The sequence below is a fragment of the Zalophus californianus genome, chromosome 1 (genome assembly GCF_009762305.2).
Source record: "Zalophus californianus isolate mZalCal1 chromosome 1, mZalCal1.pri.v2, whole genome shotgun sequence".
In the NCBI taxonomy this organism is placed as follows: Eukaryota; Metazoa; Chordata; class Mammalia; order Carnivora; family Otariidae; genus Zalophus; species Zalophus californianus.
The window spans coordinates 26644602-26661479 of NC_045595.1; the positions used below are offsets into that span (position 1 = coordinate 26644602).

The 16878-nt window shown below is 40.0% G+C and overlaps 1 protein-coding gene across 7 annotated transcripts in view; it reads right to left on the reverse strand.

The window, feature by feature from the left end:
• CFAP20DC (CFAP20 domain containing) overlaps nt 1-16878 on the reverse strand; it is a 266758-nt gene that overhangs the window by 38673 nt on the left and 211207 nt on the right. For 4 of the 7 annotated variants that reach the window (XM_027587613.1, XM_027587616.1, XM_027587612.1 and 1 more), the window contains one exon: nt 13771-13832. In XM_027587613.1, coding sequence (XP_027443414.1) covers nt 13771-13832 — 62 coding nt within the window. Of the gene's footprint in view, nt 1-3878; nt 4056-5312; nt 5469-13770; nt 13833-16878 lie in introns of those variants that run through there. The other 3 variants (XR_003518688.1, XR_003518687.1, XM_027587615.2) reach the window with 3 other exon arrangements.

A 16878-nucleotide genomic window follows, 5' to 3' on the forward strand; every position in this document is an offset into this window, starting at 1 on the left:
GGGTTCTCTAGGGGAAGTGATACTTGAAAGGAAATCTAATGGATGAATAGGTATTAACCAGTCAAGGTGGAAGGCAAGGTAGGGGAAAACAATCTAGGAAAGAGAAGAAATGGGCAAAGGCCCCAAAGTAGGCAGGTTTGAGAAGGAAAGGCAGCCAGTGTGGCTAAAGCACAAATCTCTAGAGGGGAAATGATGCAAAATAAGGTTGGCCCAGTAGGCATGCACCAAGCCACTTAAGCCTTTCAGGCCATTGAAAGATTTTGGTCTTCATCCTATGAACAATGAGAAGCCATTGAAGGTTTTAATATCGGGGTGTCACAGTCAGATGTGTGTTTAGAAAAGGATGCTCTGGCTGCTCTGTAGGGATTGGGTATGGGTTGTGGTGAAAAGGCACATGTAAATGCAGAGAGATAACTTAGGGGGTTACAGCAATGGTCCAAAAGAAAGACGGTGATAGTTTTAGGTGACCAAAAGCCAGAGATAAACCATTAGTGGGACATGGGTACTAAAAAAAAAAAAATAAAAAAAAATAATGTGATTTGAGCTACACTAATATATACAGTGTCCTGGTCAATGGTCTAACTGTCATCTGAACTGTTACATTAGCCTGTTCAATTTAGAGAATCCCAATCTGATAAACCCAAAGGTGTCCAAAATTATACCGGGAACAGGAATGGCAAAGTAGACTTGACGGTGGAGAAATGAGACATTGGAGGAGAAAATGGAACACCCAAAAAGCAATATTCAAAATTCAAAGGGTATTATGTGAAAGAGTGATGACTCAAATTATTGTTCTTGAAAGAGAACTAGGACCCATAGGGAGAAGCTATCAAGCTGTCGGGAAACTGATGTCAGCTCAGTCTAAGGGATGCTCAATAATGGAGGAGCTGCTTTATGCTGCACTGAGCCTGCCTCCCTGGCAAAGACATGCGGAAGAGATTTTTGGAGAGATGCTGGGTTAAATCATCTTTGTAATCTCTTCAAACTCTCCAGGATTCTCTGATTCTCTAACAATGTGATCTTTTTTCTTTTTTGAAAACTTTATATTCTTAATATTCCTATTAATACCCCTACCACCACTACCATCCCTTTCTACCATTTATTTTAATTAATTAATTAATTAATTAAGATTTTATTTGACAGAGGGAGAGAGAGATAGCGAGAAAGAGAGAGAACAAGCCAGGGGAGTGGCAGGCAGAGAGCTCCAGCTGAGCAAGGAGCCCTATGGGGGGCTCTATTCCAGGACCTGGAGATCATGACCTGAGCCGAAGGAAGATGCTTAACTGACTGAGCCACCCAGGCACCCCCTTTTCTACCATTTAACGGAAATACATATGCCAGGCCCTGTGCAAAACACTTTAACATATATTTCATTTAATCCTTATAATAACATTACAAGGGAGGTAGTAAAATACCATCTCCATTTTTTAGATAATTTAATTGAGGCTTAGAGAAGTAACTTCACAAGAATACAAACCTAGCATTTTGATTCCAGAGATGGGGCTTTTAACCAGTACACTGTATCACTTCCTAAAACCACTTATTCTACTATATGCCAATGAATCCCATACTGAGCTCAACGATTTTAACCTGTTTCTAAATCTTCAAATATGAAAGTTTATTAAACACTGTATTTCCTATGATAAAATATATTCAATGTCATAGCTAGCTAGTAACTGTGTCAGTCAGGTAGAATAAGGTTGTTATGCTTGCTAACAAACAAAACCCCCAAATCTCAGTGGCTTAAAAACAACAAAGGTTTATTTCCTCCTCATGCTAAACATCCATAACAGATGAGCAGGGGAGCTGTTTGTCAAAGTCATTCAGCAACCAGGCTGACATAAACAACCACTATCTCGAATGTTGCTGGTAGGTGTTGGGGGAAAAAGAACTCTGTAGGGTCTTACACCTGCAATCAAATATTTCAGCAAAGCAACAACAGAGGCTCTTGTGCCCACAATGCATTGGTTAGAACTGGTTGGGCTACTTGGCTCCATCCAAAACCAAGTGGACTTAGAAATGCAATCCAGCAACGTGCTTGGCATTGGGAGATCTGGGAAAAGCTGGCAAAGCATGTTAGTAACTGTCGCAGACAGTAAATATGCAAGGAAGCCAGGAAACATGCAAACTGCTTTTGTTGCATTTATTTCAGAGTTTCTACCAAGAAGAATACTGACTATCTCTACACCAGCTTGATTACCTACCCTAAGTTGAGAGTATTATTATATTAGAAGAGGGGAAATGTACAAAACATGCTGAATTCTGGTAGAAGTCTTTGCTGTATTTGTAAAACATAGTTTGAATCATAATCATGTCGGGGATTCAAGCCCTTGGCATGCCATGTTAGTACATTTATTTTACTTGGGTTAGATACAAGTGTTTAGACAGAAAATGTAATATTTTACTATCTTACAAGTTTCATTGTACCGAACTATGTCAAGCCATCACTGGTGAACTGAGGGGGGATATGAAACAACTCAAGCTTTACATTAGGTTTTGAATATTAAGATGTTAGTAAAAAAATTATTTAAATGCATTACAGAAATTTTATTCTGAAAATTCTTGGCAATGCCAGTCCATCACTGTCAAATTAACTAAAAGTGTGCTCCTCAAATCCCAGTTTTATTTATATATAAACGAAAACCTCTTAAAAAAGTTTTGCTTTCTGGTAAATATTTGTAATAATATAAAATAAGACAAGTAATTCATCTTATTTTTTGCTGTGACTCAGAGTACTCAATTAAAATTTGAACGGCTTTTATCCACCATCTGTGGAAAAATACATAAGCCCTCCCTGATCTCAACTCCAAAACTAAAAACCTGCAAAGAAAATATGAAGACAAATCAGTGGCATCAATGAAACATTTCACTGGAAATGGTTCTTAAGGAGATAACAATTTCTTGTTGTAAGTGATTTAAATGCCCAAAGAGAAAGTATGTGTGGTGTTTGTATACTTAAAACATAATTAAAATTTGTATTACAAATTCTAGTTTAGGAAAGAACTGGCTTCAAAAGGCAATTTCCTGTAAGGTCATTGCTTTGATATTTCAGATGGTACCGTTTTATAATTTGAAGTCTACACATTTTAATAGAGAATGGTCCAAAATGTTTTTAAGGTCAAACTGGAAATATGTTGATGATTTAAAAATGCAAACAAAGTGCTTTATTATATTATACTACCAGAATGTTATTGTAGTTTAAAAATATCATTAAATCAGCACAAACCCGCACTTATCATTTCCTGCACATTTTTCACACTGAGCTGCCTTCTGACTATGAGTAATCTGTTAATCTGCTCTTCGCCTCACAATCCGTCAAAGTGACAGATTCATTCCTTCTCTAATACATAATATCTTCATTTACTGTATGCCTTGCTGCAACTTGCTTTTTTGCTAGCACTGAAATTTAGAAAATCACAAGCAAATTTAGAGAATGTCACATGGGTAGTGGTTCTTGTTTGTTTCCCATTTCTTCCATTATTCCAGCAGTTGAAACTACAACTTTTCTGGACTCTTAATGTGAGTTAATAGCGTTTCCAAAATGAAGGCAGTTTCAGGTTTCAACAAAAGTGTTTTTAAAGAGGTCGGAAGAGGGCAAATGGTAAACACAAAGTAAGCGCACCCTTCACCGCATCAAACCACTGACCATAGTAGAATTTTCTTCCAGTGCTGGTGGACAACAAATAGATTCTCACCCTTCACCCCCACCCCTAGGTGTAAAGAAAAAAAAATATCATTTAAAAAAAAGAAAGAAAAAGATATCAATCCAGTTGTTTAGGGATGAATTGCTCCCTGCAAAAGACAGGGCTTCATTAGCATAAACACCCCTGTTTAACTGAAAGCCACATTGATTTTATTTAAGCTGAGACCTTCACTTTTAATCATGATGTTGACTGACAGCAGGCCAGGCCAGATCTCAGGTTTCTTGCTCATTGCTATTTTGATAATACAAATGGTTCTGTGGTTTAAAATTTGTTCGCTGTTAATTCAACAGAATATATTCACTGCTCCACTTGTTTCTTGCTTTAGTTCAGTTGCTTATTAGTCTATAAATTCTGCAAATAAAGAAAATGAAGTACTGAAAGACAGGTGAACACAGAAATTCTAGCTAGTTTCCTTTCACCTTAAATAAGAGATAAACTACATCCTCTACAAATCACGATTTGGCTTCACTTGTTACTGATCCAGGTGTTCACATACTAAAACAAAGGTCATTATTGTTAACCTTGAAAGTCAAAAGCAGGGAAGTTATGAGCCCCGCCTTTCTAATCAGTCCTGTTTCAGCACATAGACAATTTTTTTTTCATGCGTACACCCAATACCATTTTCTTGTCCTGAGCACCAAATTGCATCTGATTTGTCTTAATGGATGGCAAGGGAGCTAAAGGCTTTTAAAAATCAATGGATAAGAAAGAGTCAATAGAACAATAATGTTAGTGTTAATTCAATCAAATCAGCTAAAAGTTGTTTGCCTTTTCTCCTTTAAGTCATTTTAAATGGGCCGGACATTTGACTCGTGTGGTATTTATCATACTGAGTGAGTTTTTATGTGGTAATGAACAGCAAAATATGAAGCTGTAAACTCGGGTAAACATAATATATTGTTAGAGTGAAGAAGTATGTGTTTTAACATTAATCAGTTTCCAAATGTAATGTTTTTCATTAACAAGTGAAACAAAATAATTACTGGGAAGAAACAGAACCAACTGCCAACAAAAACAGAGTTTGCAGGTAAGCGCAGGTTTGGGAGGGCTGCGATTTCTCCATGACAGGCTAGGGACCCCCTCCCACACACCTGGACACCTTCCCGGAAACGTTCACACCCTGCCTCGGGAGGCCAGGCCAAGCTAGTAGGCCACAAGCTCAGAGGGCATGTGAAAGTCACCTCTTCAAGGCACTGTGCACGTAGTAGGTGCTTCAGAAATACTCAAGGAGTGTTGCTGAAGGTCTGAACCACACATAGTCTCAATCATTTTATGCTGTAGCGGTTCCTTGTTGAAATAACAAGGGAAGCTCTTCTGCATCGGGTTACAAAATGAATGATGAGGCAGTGAGTCTACGGAGGTGTCTGGCTCTGGCCACTGAACCATAATTACGGTCTTCCATTTCTTAGGTTCACGTCATTATCCTGGACCTCAGCCTGCAATCCCCCCACTTCCCGCTCAGACAGAATAGAGGTGAATGTTATAAACTGGAATTAGTACTTCGACTTTTTAAAGGTGCTCATTACTCTAGAAGGAAAAGCTGAATCTTTTAATTAAAAGCTGAAATGGTAAAATGTTAGAACGGTAAATAATTGCTTTGGTAATTACCTTCTTTACATTGGACCCTGGGCCAAAGGTAATCTGAGTTCATCATGTGGATGGATAACAGTGGCTAGGGAGGCCCGGGTAATCGTGGGAATTCTTCATTCTGCTAGTTAAAAATGCTAAGAGTCTTCAGGGATCCATCATTTCCAGATACAGCAGCTTTGGGGAGGAAGGGGGAGAGAGTGCAATCTGTTGTTCTATAACTTGTACAGATATAGGTGTCTTGAGTCTGAAATTTTGGAAAATATGACAATAACTAAAATATTGATGCGTATTTCCCCAGCCCTAATGGCTTCAGATCCTCTCATGGAGTACAACTGAAAAAGTAGGAGACTCAGGTTGAAATGCTGAGGCCCAGGGGCCCAAGAGAGATCCGGTCAGAGAGCAGGCAGATATCTCAAATGAGAAACTAAAGAGTGGGGTCAGCCAGTGCCCACGCCGGCAGGGCCAGAATGAACAAGCAGAACATGTGAAGAAAAAGAAATACCGTTCAGGTGTGCAGGGGTGCCGGCCGGTTAAGGCCTGGGCCAGGGTGACTGAAGCAGGTGTGCAAACTGAGCTAACGGGCTCTGGGAGAATACTTGGTCAGAACCAGGACCCAAAGTGGGCTGCGCAGCCAAGTGCCCAGAGCAGAGAAGGAAGGAGAGCGGTGGGACAGCGGATCACCAGCTTCCCAGTTCTGTTGGTGAACTGCTGGAACCCAATGGGAAGGGTACCCTCGAAGGTGGGCCAAGGCGTGGTCCTAGGTTCTGAGAGGTCAGCGGAAAGAAGCAGGATGACTATTGAGGGATCTGGCTTGCTACCAGTGCCTTCAGCTTGAGTTCTCTCCACCGCAGGGCTAGAGAAGCCAGTCCAAGCCTGGCCTTTGCTTGTAGATCTAGGAGGGAAGGGGCCCAGCTGGGTCTCTTTGTATCAAGTGTTCGTAAAGTCTGTTGTAAAGCTTCGATCAGTGCACTAAGGACCTCTTCGGGAACAGGACAGGGAGTCGCTTGAATTTAAAGGGCACCAGCATCATAAGCTCAGATCCCCTCTCTCTCTCTCTCTCTCTCTCTCTCTGCCTTTGTGCTTCTTTTCCATTTACCTGTCCAGATTCTGTTGGCCTCAGGGTCAGGTACACCTCTGCCGCAGCGGCAACCCAAGCAGATTTCTAGCAAGTGGAACCTGATGCCACAAAATGGGCATGCATAGGCAAATACAGATAAGCAATTTCCAATAAGAAAAAACATAGGCGTTCAATTTCGGAAAACTTGTCTCTGTTGAAAGGTTTAAAACGATACTTTACTGGAGACTTTAGATTGTGGCTATCATCTAAGGGATCATTTAAAACAACATCACTCGAGAGATTTCATTTACTACACGTAGTAACAGGGCCAGGTTCCAGATACCCTCAAAGGAGAAAAGTATGCAGGTGCTTCTGGGTTCCCACTAGCAGTTAAATCCATGGCGAGGTAGCTGGTGTAGGGAGACGGGAAATTCATTTCTGTGAGTGAGGTTCAACGAGTTCAACACATATTTCTTGAGTGTCTCCTTTGTGTTTGGCGCTGTTTGAGGAGCTACGGATATAGTGAGCAAGAGAGATAAAGTCCCTAGGCTCAGGCAGTTTACATTTCCAGTGTATTCTGGAAGGGTGTGTGTGTGTGTGTGTGTGTGTGTGTGTGTGTGTGTGTGTGTGTGTGTGTGTGTGTAGACAGTAAGCAAACAAGCAAGAAGATATCAGGTTGTGAGGAATACTGTAGTAAAAACAAAAAAGATAATGTAATGAGGCTGAGAGGGGCTATTTTAGGTCGGATGCTAAGGAAGGGCCTCTCTGAGGTGACGACATGTAGATGGAGCCCTGAGTGACAGGAGGAAGCTGCTATCTAGGGTCTTTTCTAGGGTGAGGGAACTCCAAGCAGAGGGGCCCTCTCATGCAAAGCTCTTCTAGTGGAACCAAGCCTGGGGTGTCCAGGAAAAAGGGACATGACCATGGTGTTTGATACACAGTGAGCAGGGAGCACAGTGGTATGAAACACAGTCTGGGTGGTGGGCATTCAGAGTAAGGACCACTCTTTGATCCCCAAGAGCAGTGGGCAACCTTTGGGAGGTTTGCCATGGGGCCATGCTTGGTTCCAGTTTAGGTGTAATACCACTACTCTGGTTGCTGAGTGGAGAGCAGACTGTAGGGGCCAAAGGAGCAGAGAAAGCAGGTGGGAAGCTATGGCATGTGTCCAGGTAAGGGGTGATGGCAATGTGAGCTGGGATTGCAGCAGTGGAGAGTGGCTGGATCTGGCATATGCTTTGGTTGGAGGGAGCACCAGCACAACTTGCTGAGGTTGGACATGGAATGGGTCAGGGTGAGGAAGCAGGGAGCACTCTTGGTTTCTGCCTTGAGTAAAAGTGGGATGATGGTGGCATTTTCTGAGATGGAGAAGACTGAAGAGTAAACAGATGTGTAGAGGGAGAGAAAACCAGGTTGTTGTGAATGCTTGGATTTGAGATTCAAGTGGGTATCTGTCAAGTTGGCAGCTTGGAGAGATGAGCCTGGAATTCCAGGGAGGGTCAGGCCTGGACATAAACTTTCAGAGTCATTAGAATATAGATGGTATTGGAAGCTATTATTAAATAGCTTGTATAAATACATATTATATTATATATTAAAAATTGGGGCCATTCTAATGGTTACCAGTGTCTAGGGATCTCTGTTTGGCAGGGAGTGGAACATGCATGGAAATTAGATTTAAACTCTATCCAAACAAGAGCCTCTCATAAAAACACATTGTTGTCCTGCTTATGATTAGAGCAATACCATTGTAATTCTATTTTCAGGAAAGGAAAGGGTAATTCTTGCAAAGATGTAGGGAAAAAATTGACATTTAACTGGTTAACTTTCAGGATGAAGACTTTCATTTCTCAGTGTTATCTGGGCATACTTCTACTCTCCCTCCCTCAGCTCCTACCCAAGCCAGGCCAGCTGAACAGCACCGGGAGGAAAGAGAACATGCACCCTGCCCTCTGGGGAACCCAGAGCTCAAACAGCAATGGCGTTCAAGGAGCGTGAACCAGACTGGGGCTCTGAGTATGGAGAATCACAGCCCGCAGATGAGCAGGTGTGAATTGCTCGGAATGGGAGTATGAAACGAGACGCAGCAATATGGACAGCTTTTCTTAAGCTAACGAGAGAAATGATGAAAGTAAAAACTGGTGCCTTTGGTTTTATAAACAGATCATTAAGATGTAATGCAAAAATAGAGATACTCGAAAACAACAATAACACAACGTTCAGAGAAACGGTTTGCACAGCTAATCAGGAAATCCTCTGTTGTGCTTTGGGCTGAAGGAGGAGTATTTGTTAAAAATCCGACTCGTTTTAAAATTTTCCAAACTTAATCATTTGGGGAGAAACACGACATGCAAGTTCTGTATTTAATTTTATTTATTTATACATTTTCTCTCTTTTGTGTTGGTAGGAAAAAAAAAGCTTAAGCAATAGAGAAGCCCATCAGGCTGAGTCCTGACAACTGGAGAGAAAAGAAAAATGAAGCCACGATGATCAGTCCAGAGTAGCACTTGTAGGTTACAATGACAGGCCAGTTGCCTCAGTCAGGCTGGCTGAGCCAGCATGAACCGGGGTCAGTGGTTATTAATCACTTGTCAAAGTCTGCAGGGCTTTATCATCTAATTATAGTTATAAGTATGTTTATATCACACAAACATGTAGCCAAGTGGCAAAGGATGCAAGCCTTCACACAATCGTGGTGACATTTGAAAAATCTACAGATAAGCGATAAATCATAAAGCAAACACTTCAGAAAACCATGCCATTCATTACTGTTTGGGCATTCGGGGATTATTTTCTCTCCTGTTTATTTCCATAAACATTTAGAACCTTACGGAGCCTCTGATCACCTTCCCTCCTCCTCCTAATTTTCCAAAGAGTTGTAAAAATAGCAAGTATAATCACCATTTGAAATGAAAGACTGGTTATCGACTCCATCCATATGAACAGACAACCAGAATGTAATCACAGCTTATTTTATAAAACCCATTTCTGAACAAAAATATCTCGAGCTGTTCTGAAGAATCTACATAGACACATAAATGGATGTGCTCTAAACCCCACAAACCAATAGATGGCATTTTCAAAGAAACGACTTAGGGCTGCACAGCATCCATTTTGCTCCATTTGGCAGCATGTAGGTTTACATGCTAGGAGACATTTCTCAACAGGAATGAACTGTGAAATTGTTTCCTCCTACCCAACATGCCTCTAAATTGTATTAGATTATGTTAGCCATTTCTGCACCTTGTCATAGAGGCTGTCAGTGCCCCACGAGGCAGTGTGGGTGGACACTGGAGGCAAGGGCCCTGGAATCTGAGACGCTGCCGCAGTATCAGTCAGCATGTTATGCAAAAATAATAAGAATGATTAGACCCAGGCCTAACAATGCGAAGGTAAATGGCTTTGTTGCAAATCTGCACACCGGGTGATATGATGAGGTAAACCATGTGGATTTCAATTCCTAGACTGTAAACTTCTCGGGAAGTGATTACCATTGTTTCCCACCTCCATCCAAAGTCAAGCATCACCCTGTGAGCACAAGTGGATTCTTTGACTCTGAGGAAAACAATCTATGAATATATGCCGTGTTTTAGCTATTGGCATCTTAGCGTCAACTCTTCAAAACCCAAATTTCCCTGCTTTGTGAATTGCATGCTATCTTTAACTTTAATCATAAACACATAAAACTAAGAAGGTAATTATGTTGCAGAAAGAAAAATCTTCCCAGAGCAAAATGTAAATGAAAGACTTTGGGGATATTGGTTGTTCTGTGACATTAATTAAGCTAACTGGAAACTGACACTCTTAAATATATGTATATGTGTGGACATGAGTACGGGTACAAGTATGGGTGTGGGTACAAATCTTAGTTCTCTGGAGTAGTTGTAGATACTTCAATGAAGCTAATGTGGCCACTTCCGCTCCCACAGGGCACCAGTGTGCTCTCCTGATAGACCTGCACGCACACGCCTTCATTCCCATCATGTCTGCGTTGCTCTGATCACAATAACACTTAATTCAGGAAATCAAGAGACTACCTGCCTCTTACGTGTTCAGAGCCTCCGCAGGCAGAACTTTCAATCCAGAATTCAGGTTAGATGCTTGTTTATCCAAGGGGTAGACTTAGAGACTTATCTTTTCATTTCTTATATTTTTTTTCATATTCATTATCAGCATCTTTTAAATTTAAACTTAAATTTTAGAGTTCTGTGTTTTAGGATCCAGGTGTGGGATACTATTTGTAAGAAATATAATAAATACGTATCTTAAAAGAATCATAGTTTTCAGTTTTAAGTTAACTTACATGTATTACATGATTCAATTTATCCCATTTTTATATGATGATCTATGTTGACCTCATAACTTTATCATTGTCTTTATTTATGGTCCAATGATGTCTTTGTGCCAATTCTTTCAAGCTGCTGGATTTATGGAGCCAAGAGCCAAACCACATAATCTGCAAGTTTTCTGAAACAGCTAAATAATAATTTTCTAGGAAACTGGGTGGATAACCTGCTGGCAAATGGGATTGACAGCATTTTATTTTTTGCTTTGGAATTTGGCTTTTTACTTTACTGTGTAAAAATGTAAATTAATTTTCCCTAAATGAATGAACATTTGATTGGCTAAATAAAATATGCTGTCTGGTTGGTGAATTTTCTTATATTCTATCTTTGGGAATCAAATATTAAAAGAGATATTTAAAGTTACATGGTATTACATAGAAATATTAACTAATCCAACATTATGAAGTATATTTTCTATGTAGGGCAGTGTTCCCTCTGATGGTGGAACTAGGTTTCATATGTAAAATCCATAATGAGTCTCAATGAAAGTCGCAGAATCACGAAGCTGGAAGTGACCTGAGAGAACATGAAACTCAAATCCTTTCCTTTACACATGAGGGTGTTCATATTATTGGTGAGGTCTGGACAGGTTGAGAGGCTTGTCAGAGATCAGATACTGGGTTAGTAGCAGAATTAGGACGGGAATTGGGTCCTCTTTCTCCTTTTACCAAAACAAAAGGCTCTACTCTCTAACATATCTGAACTATCACATTCATTTGTTCAGATTACAAACCCTGACTTTGTTATAATTTGGACCAAAGCTGCATTTCCAGTTACCTTAAAAGTTTACTCATACACAGATAAAAAGAGCTTATGAGCTGAAAGATTGTAAGAGACATATTTACATGTCAAGAGACAATGGATTTTAAGAATGTTAAAACACCTTTTTATATACTCTGAAATTACAAACTCAATTTTGAACTCCTTATTTTATCTATTTATGATAGTCGCAATTCTCCCTACTACATAACATGAAAAAATGACCAGATCATGTATACAGACCAGGAACACTTAGAAGGGATTACTAATAAAGACCATTTACTCTACCTCTGTTAATATTCTGGGCACCATTAAAAGTCCCGTAAAACATGTAGGTGGTCTCCTGGCAGCCATGTTAGTTTTACATGGCTGGGTTGGCTGTTCATTGCTGACTGGACCAAAAGTGGATACTTGGCCCAAGCTAGGCCAATCACATTCTCTCTCCTGGAAAGTAGGAATTGGGATTCAGGCATAGCCTGTCAGGCTCGGCATGTATTATGAACTGTAATACATAAACTCAAGAGCTGTCAGACAGCCATATGTTGACTGGAAACAGAAAGCTGGTGCTTAGAGAGAAGAATGGAACAGACAGGAAGAAGCAAGCAGAGATGGAGTGAGGATACTGCCTGGCTGCCTCTCAGCATTCTGGTCTGTTCCCTTCCTGAGGCCTGGCTGCCCTTGCGTTCCAGGGGACAGCCCTGTATTCTTTTTAATTTTTTATTTTTATTTAAATTAGGTAACCAAGATATAGTAAGTACATTAGTTTCAGATGTAGAGTTCAATAATTCATCAGTTGCGTGTAACAGTGCTCATCACACCACGTGCCCTCCTTACTGTCCATCACCCATTTACCCCATCCCTACACCCACCTCCCCTCCCAGCAACCCTCAGTTTGTTTCCTATGGTTGAGAGTCTCTCATGGTTTTTTTCTCCCTCTCCGATGACTTCCCATTCTGTTTTCCCTCCCTTCTCCTATGGTCCTCTGCCCTGTTTCTTATATTCCACATAGGAGTGAAACCGTATGATAATTGTCTTTCTCTGATTGACTTATTTAGCTCAGCATAATACCGTACTCCAGTTCCATCCACGTCGATGTAAATGGTTAAGTATTCATCCTTTCTGATGAGCCCTGTATTCTTATTTAACAAATACTTCCTGTCTCTCTCTGTCTCTCTTTTAAGACTAGTTAAGTTGTTTTTGATATGTTCAACTATAATTCAGACACTGTAATAAATATCACACTCTAAGGGTGCCTGGTGGCTCAGTTAGTTCAATGTCTGACTTTGGCTCAGTTCACGATCCTGGGGTCCTGGGGTTGAGCCCCGTGTGGGGCTCCCTGCTCAGTGGGGAGCCTGCTTCTCTCTGTCCCTCCCCCTGCTCGTGCTCTCTCTGTCTCTCTCTGAAATAAATAAATAAAATCTTAAAAAAAAATAAATATCACACTCTAGAGCCAGAGCTACACTACTCTCACTGGTGTTTTGGTCTGTTTTATGGGACAACCCACAGTGCAGGTGAGAGAGCTGGACAATGAGATGCATTTACAACAACTAATCCTGCAGATGGAGCTAAAGTTAGACTGATTTTTAATAAATTCCTAGTATTTAATAAACTGTAATAAAATGATACTGATTTGTACTGATAAATGAATTTATTTTTTTAGAAAACCATATAATACTACACATATTTCAAAACACAAATTCCAATTTGCTTGTCTTTAGTGAGCCTAAGATAATGAGATTTTTCTATATTGATGAATGACTCATAATGCCAATGACATTTTTGAAATAATGAAATAATTTTAGGATTAACTTTAGAAATTTTGAAAAAAGAGAATGGCCTTTGAACTGATATAAGCTATCTTGATAAATTTAAAGGGACCAGATAATACCAAAAAATTCATGCCTAAAATGTACTAAACATCACACACTGATTAAAATGAAATATCTATGCAAATAGAATAATATGGAATAAATTAACACTTGAAGAGAGCTTGCTGAGTGCCAGAAACTGTGCTATGAATTTTTCATGTGTTCATTCATATGATTATCCCAAAAGAGCAGGGGGTAATTATTATGCCCGGATGACCCTGAATTAAATGGCTTGCTCAAAGTCCTACAGCTAGTAAAAGGCAGAGGTGCCATTTAAACCTAGGTAGACTGTTAACCACCATACCACAGTGATCTAAATAAGAAAAGTAGACTGAACTAAGCCTTCTAAAGAAAAGAACTTTGGAAGCTCTTTTTTGTGACACTAAGAAAAATGCACAATCTTTTAAATAATTAAGAAATAAGATACTTAGCTTATTAATGATTCTTACCGGGGGTTAGAAGGAGAAGGTGGATTCATTTCTTTCTGATAGTGACGACCCTGGTTGACAGGCTGTAAAAAAAGACAAACCATTCGTGAGGTGCTAACCAGGGTAATGCTCTTTACATACACTTTCGCATGCACTATCATTGCTGTCATTTTTTCCTGAGGAACAATCTGCAAGAAGGGGCTGTTTATTTCATTGAGGACCTACGGGCTGTTTGGGAGATCCAGCTTAACAAGGTGGTACACATGAGAAAAAACAGGTTATTTTAATGGCCAGTCACTGCACAAGATAGCATCTATGGTGCAATTAAAGTTCATGTGTGGACCCTTCCTCCTTGTGGAGTTTTTACACCATTAACATTCATTGATCTTTCCAGCTACAGTAAAATAAAAGGTATCTCATGGAGCTAGTGCTGCACAGCAGGTATCAGCAGTAACTCAGAGACCCAGAGACAAGGATTATATATTTATAACTCCACGTCAGGAAGTTTGCAAGGATAACTTGCACTTTCGCTAATGGAATTACACATGTAAATCTCAGGTGAAAGAGGTCATTTCCCCAAGTGTATAATAAAACCTCAAGCATTAATCAGTGAATTGAAAAAAATGGTGCCAGTCCCTAACAAAAATGTGAAATCTCAACTTTTCCCACTGCGAGGAACTTTTACGTTACTATTTCAAAACACTGCTAAACAAATGTCCACAATAGCCAAACTGTGGAAAGAGCCAAGATGTCCATCAACAGATGAATGGATAAAGAAGATGTGGTATATATATATATATATATATATATATACAATGGAATATTATGCAGCCATCAAAAGGAATGAAATCTTGCCATTTGCAATGACGTGGATGGAAGTGGAGGGTATTATGCTGAGTGAAATAAGTCAATCAGAGAAAGACATGTATCATATGACCTCACTGATATGAGGAATTCTTAATCTCAGGTAACAAACTGAGGGTTGCTGGAATGGTGGGGGGTGGGAGGGATGGGGTGGCTGGGTGATAGACATTGGGGAGGGTATGTGCTATGGTGAGTGCTGTGAATTGTGCAAGACCGTTGAATCACAGATCTGTACCTCTGAAACAAATAATACATTATATGTTAGAAAAGAAGAAGAAGAAGAAGATAGCAGGAGGGGAAGAATGAACGGGGGGAATCGGAGGGGGAGACGAACCATGAGAGACGATGGACTCTGAGAAACAAACTGAGGGTTCTAGAGGGGAGGGGGGTGAGGGGATGGGTTAGCCTGGTGATGGGTATTAAAGAGGGCACGTTCTGCGTGGAGCACTGGGTGTTAAACGCAAACAATGAATCATGGAACACTACATCAAAAACTAATGATGTAATATATGGTGATTAACATAACATAATAAAAAAAAAAACACCACTAAACAACTACATCCCCAAATAAGCTTTAAACTCTTGCCTACAGTGGAATTTGATGTTTTTCCTTTGTTCTACAAAGGGAGAAAATTCCGTTATATCTGATACACATTCTCTTTTTGAGCATCAGCAAGCAGGATTTTTCTTATGTGGTTAACAGCCATGTAATTCTAATATGAAAATCATTTTTAACATTCTCATTTTATTACAAGTTGGAATTTGGTATACATTTTTGAATTGCATCTAAAGGATTTCCATTACCTCCTAACCCAACAGGGTTCGTGTTAAGCTTTTCTCACCCATAATGTGGGTATGGCAATGGCACCCGTACATATAGAGCCCGGAGGGAAACGGCGTGGCAATGGCGCCCACACATATAGAGCCCGGAGGGAAACGGCGTGGCAATGGCGCCTATACATATAGAGCACATGTTCCTTATTTTCCACATACTCCTTATTTCAATGGGTCCTAAAATATTAAAGATGTGGGTCATGGGGATTCTTTAGAGTAAACTGTCTTCCTCTATAAATAATCTCTTGGAAGTGTTCCTTTAATTTAAATCAAACACCCTGTCTGATAATCACAGTCACTTAGCCTGACTCTTTGTGATGCACCATGAATTTAAATGTTCTCAGATACTTTGGTAATTGAACCGGTATCAATGCATCACCATTTCAGTAATAAGAAACAACAGCTGGGAGAACAGTGGAAGGAAAAACATGTCATAAGACATATTTGATCTCACTGGAGAAATAAGACTTCCAGTAATTTGCAAGTGAAATTTAGTTTTATGATTTAGGCTTTATTATTTCACAGCAAAAAAGGAATTAGTAAGCAAAGGGCCTAACGGGTTCTCTAGAGAATCTCACACTGGTGCAGAAATACTTCCGATAATATGTTCATTGGTATTCGCCCAGTAGTTCAGCTGTACTGGGACCTTCAGTGAATGGGCCTCTGCCGATTTGCTTCCAGAGGCATTTCCATAACTCTCTATGCATCACAGTTCTTGTATTCAGCAAATTTCCATTTTCTTAATTTTATACTATTAATTCTATTTACACCTGTCTCCAACCCCCTTATTCCAAATGACTTACTCCATCCTCTGGAGAATAGAAATGGCTACAGAATCCTGTCTTGTTTGTGAGTCAGCTCTCAGGCTACACAGACTGACCCTTTCTGCATTTGCTCATGTCTATATAAAACCGATCCAGTGATGCAAATAGCAAAAAAGAACACAGTCAACAAAAGTCACATTTGTAGTGGTTTTTAAGTGTTAGAAAACAACAACAACAAAATAACCAGTGGAAATGTTTTGAAATAGTAACGAGTGCTAACGTGAGGGAACAGAAAAGTAAAGGAAAAAAGATCCCGTTAAAATAGTTGTAGGGTAATGGACCCCAGTCTGAACACCCGATTCTTTAACTTCATTTTTAGTATACGTGCTGCCGAAGCGAGCACTCTTTAATGTCATTTTTAGTGCTGAAAACTAGTTACCAAGTTGTTGCCCCCAAATATTTTATTCAACAACCCACTTCCATTTAAAGATGGCGTATCAGGGCAGAGCCTTCTGGCTGCCACACGTAGCTGTTGTCCACGGACTTACATGCCCCGACTGCTAGGGACTCAGTTGGGGAAGGATGCAAGTCTTGTTTTGGAGTGGGTACCATACAAAACTGGTGGCCCCAATTCCCTTTCTTTGTACATGTCTCCTAATTTCATAAT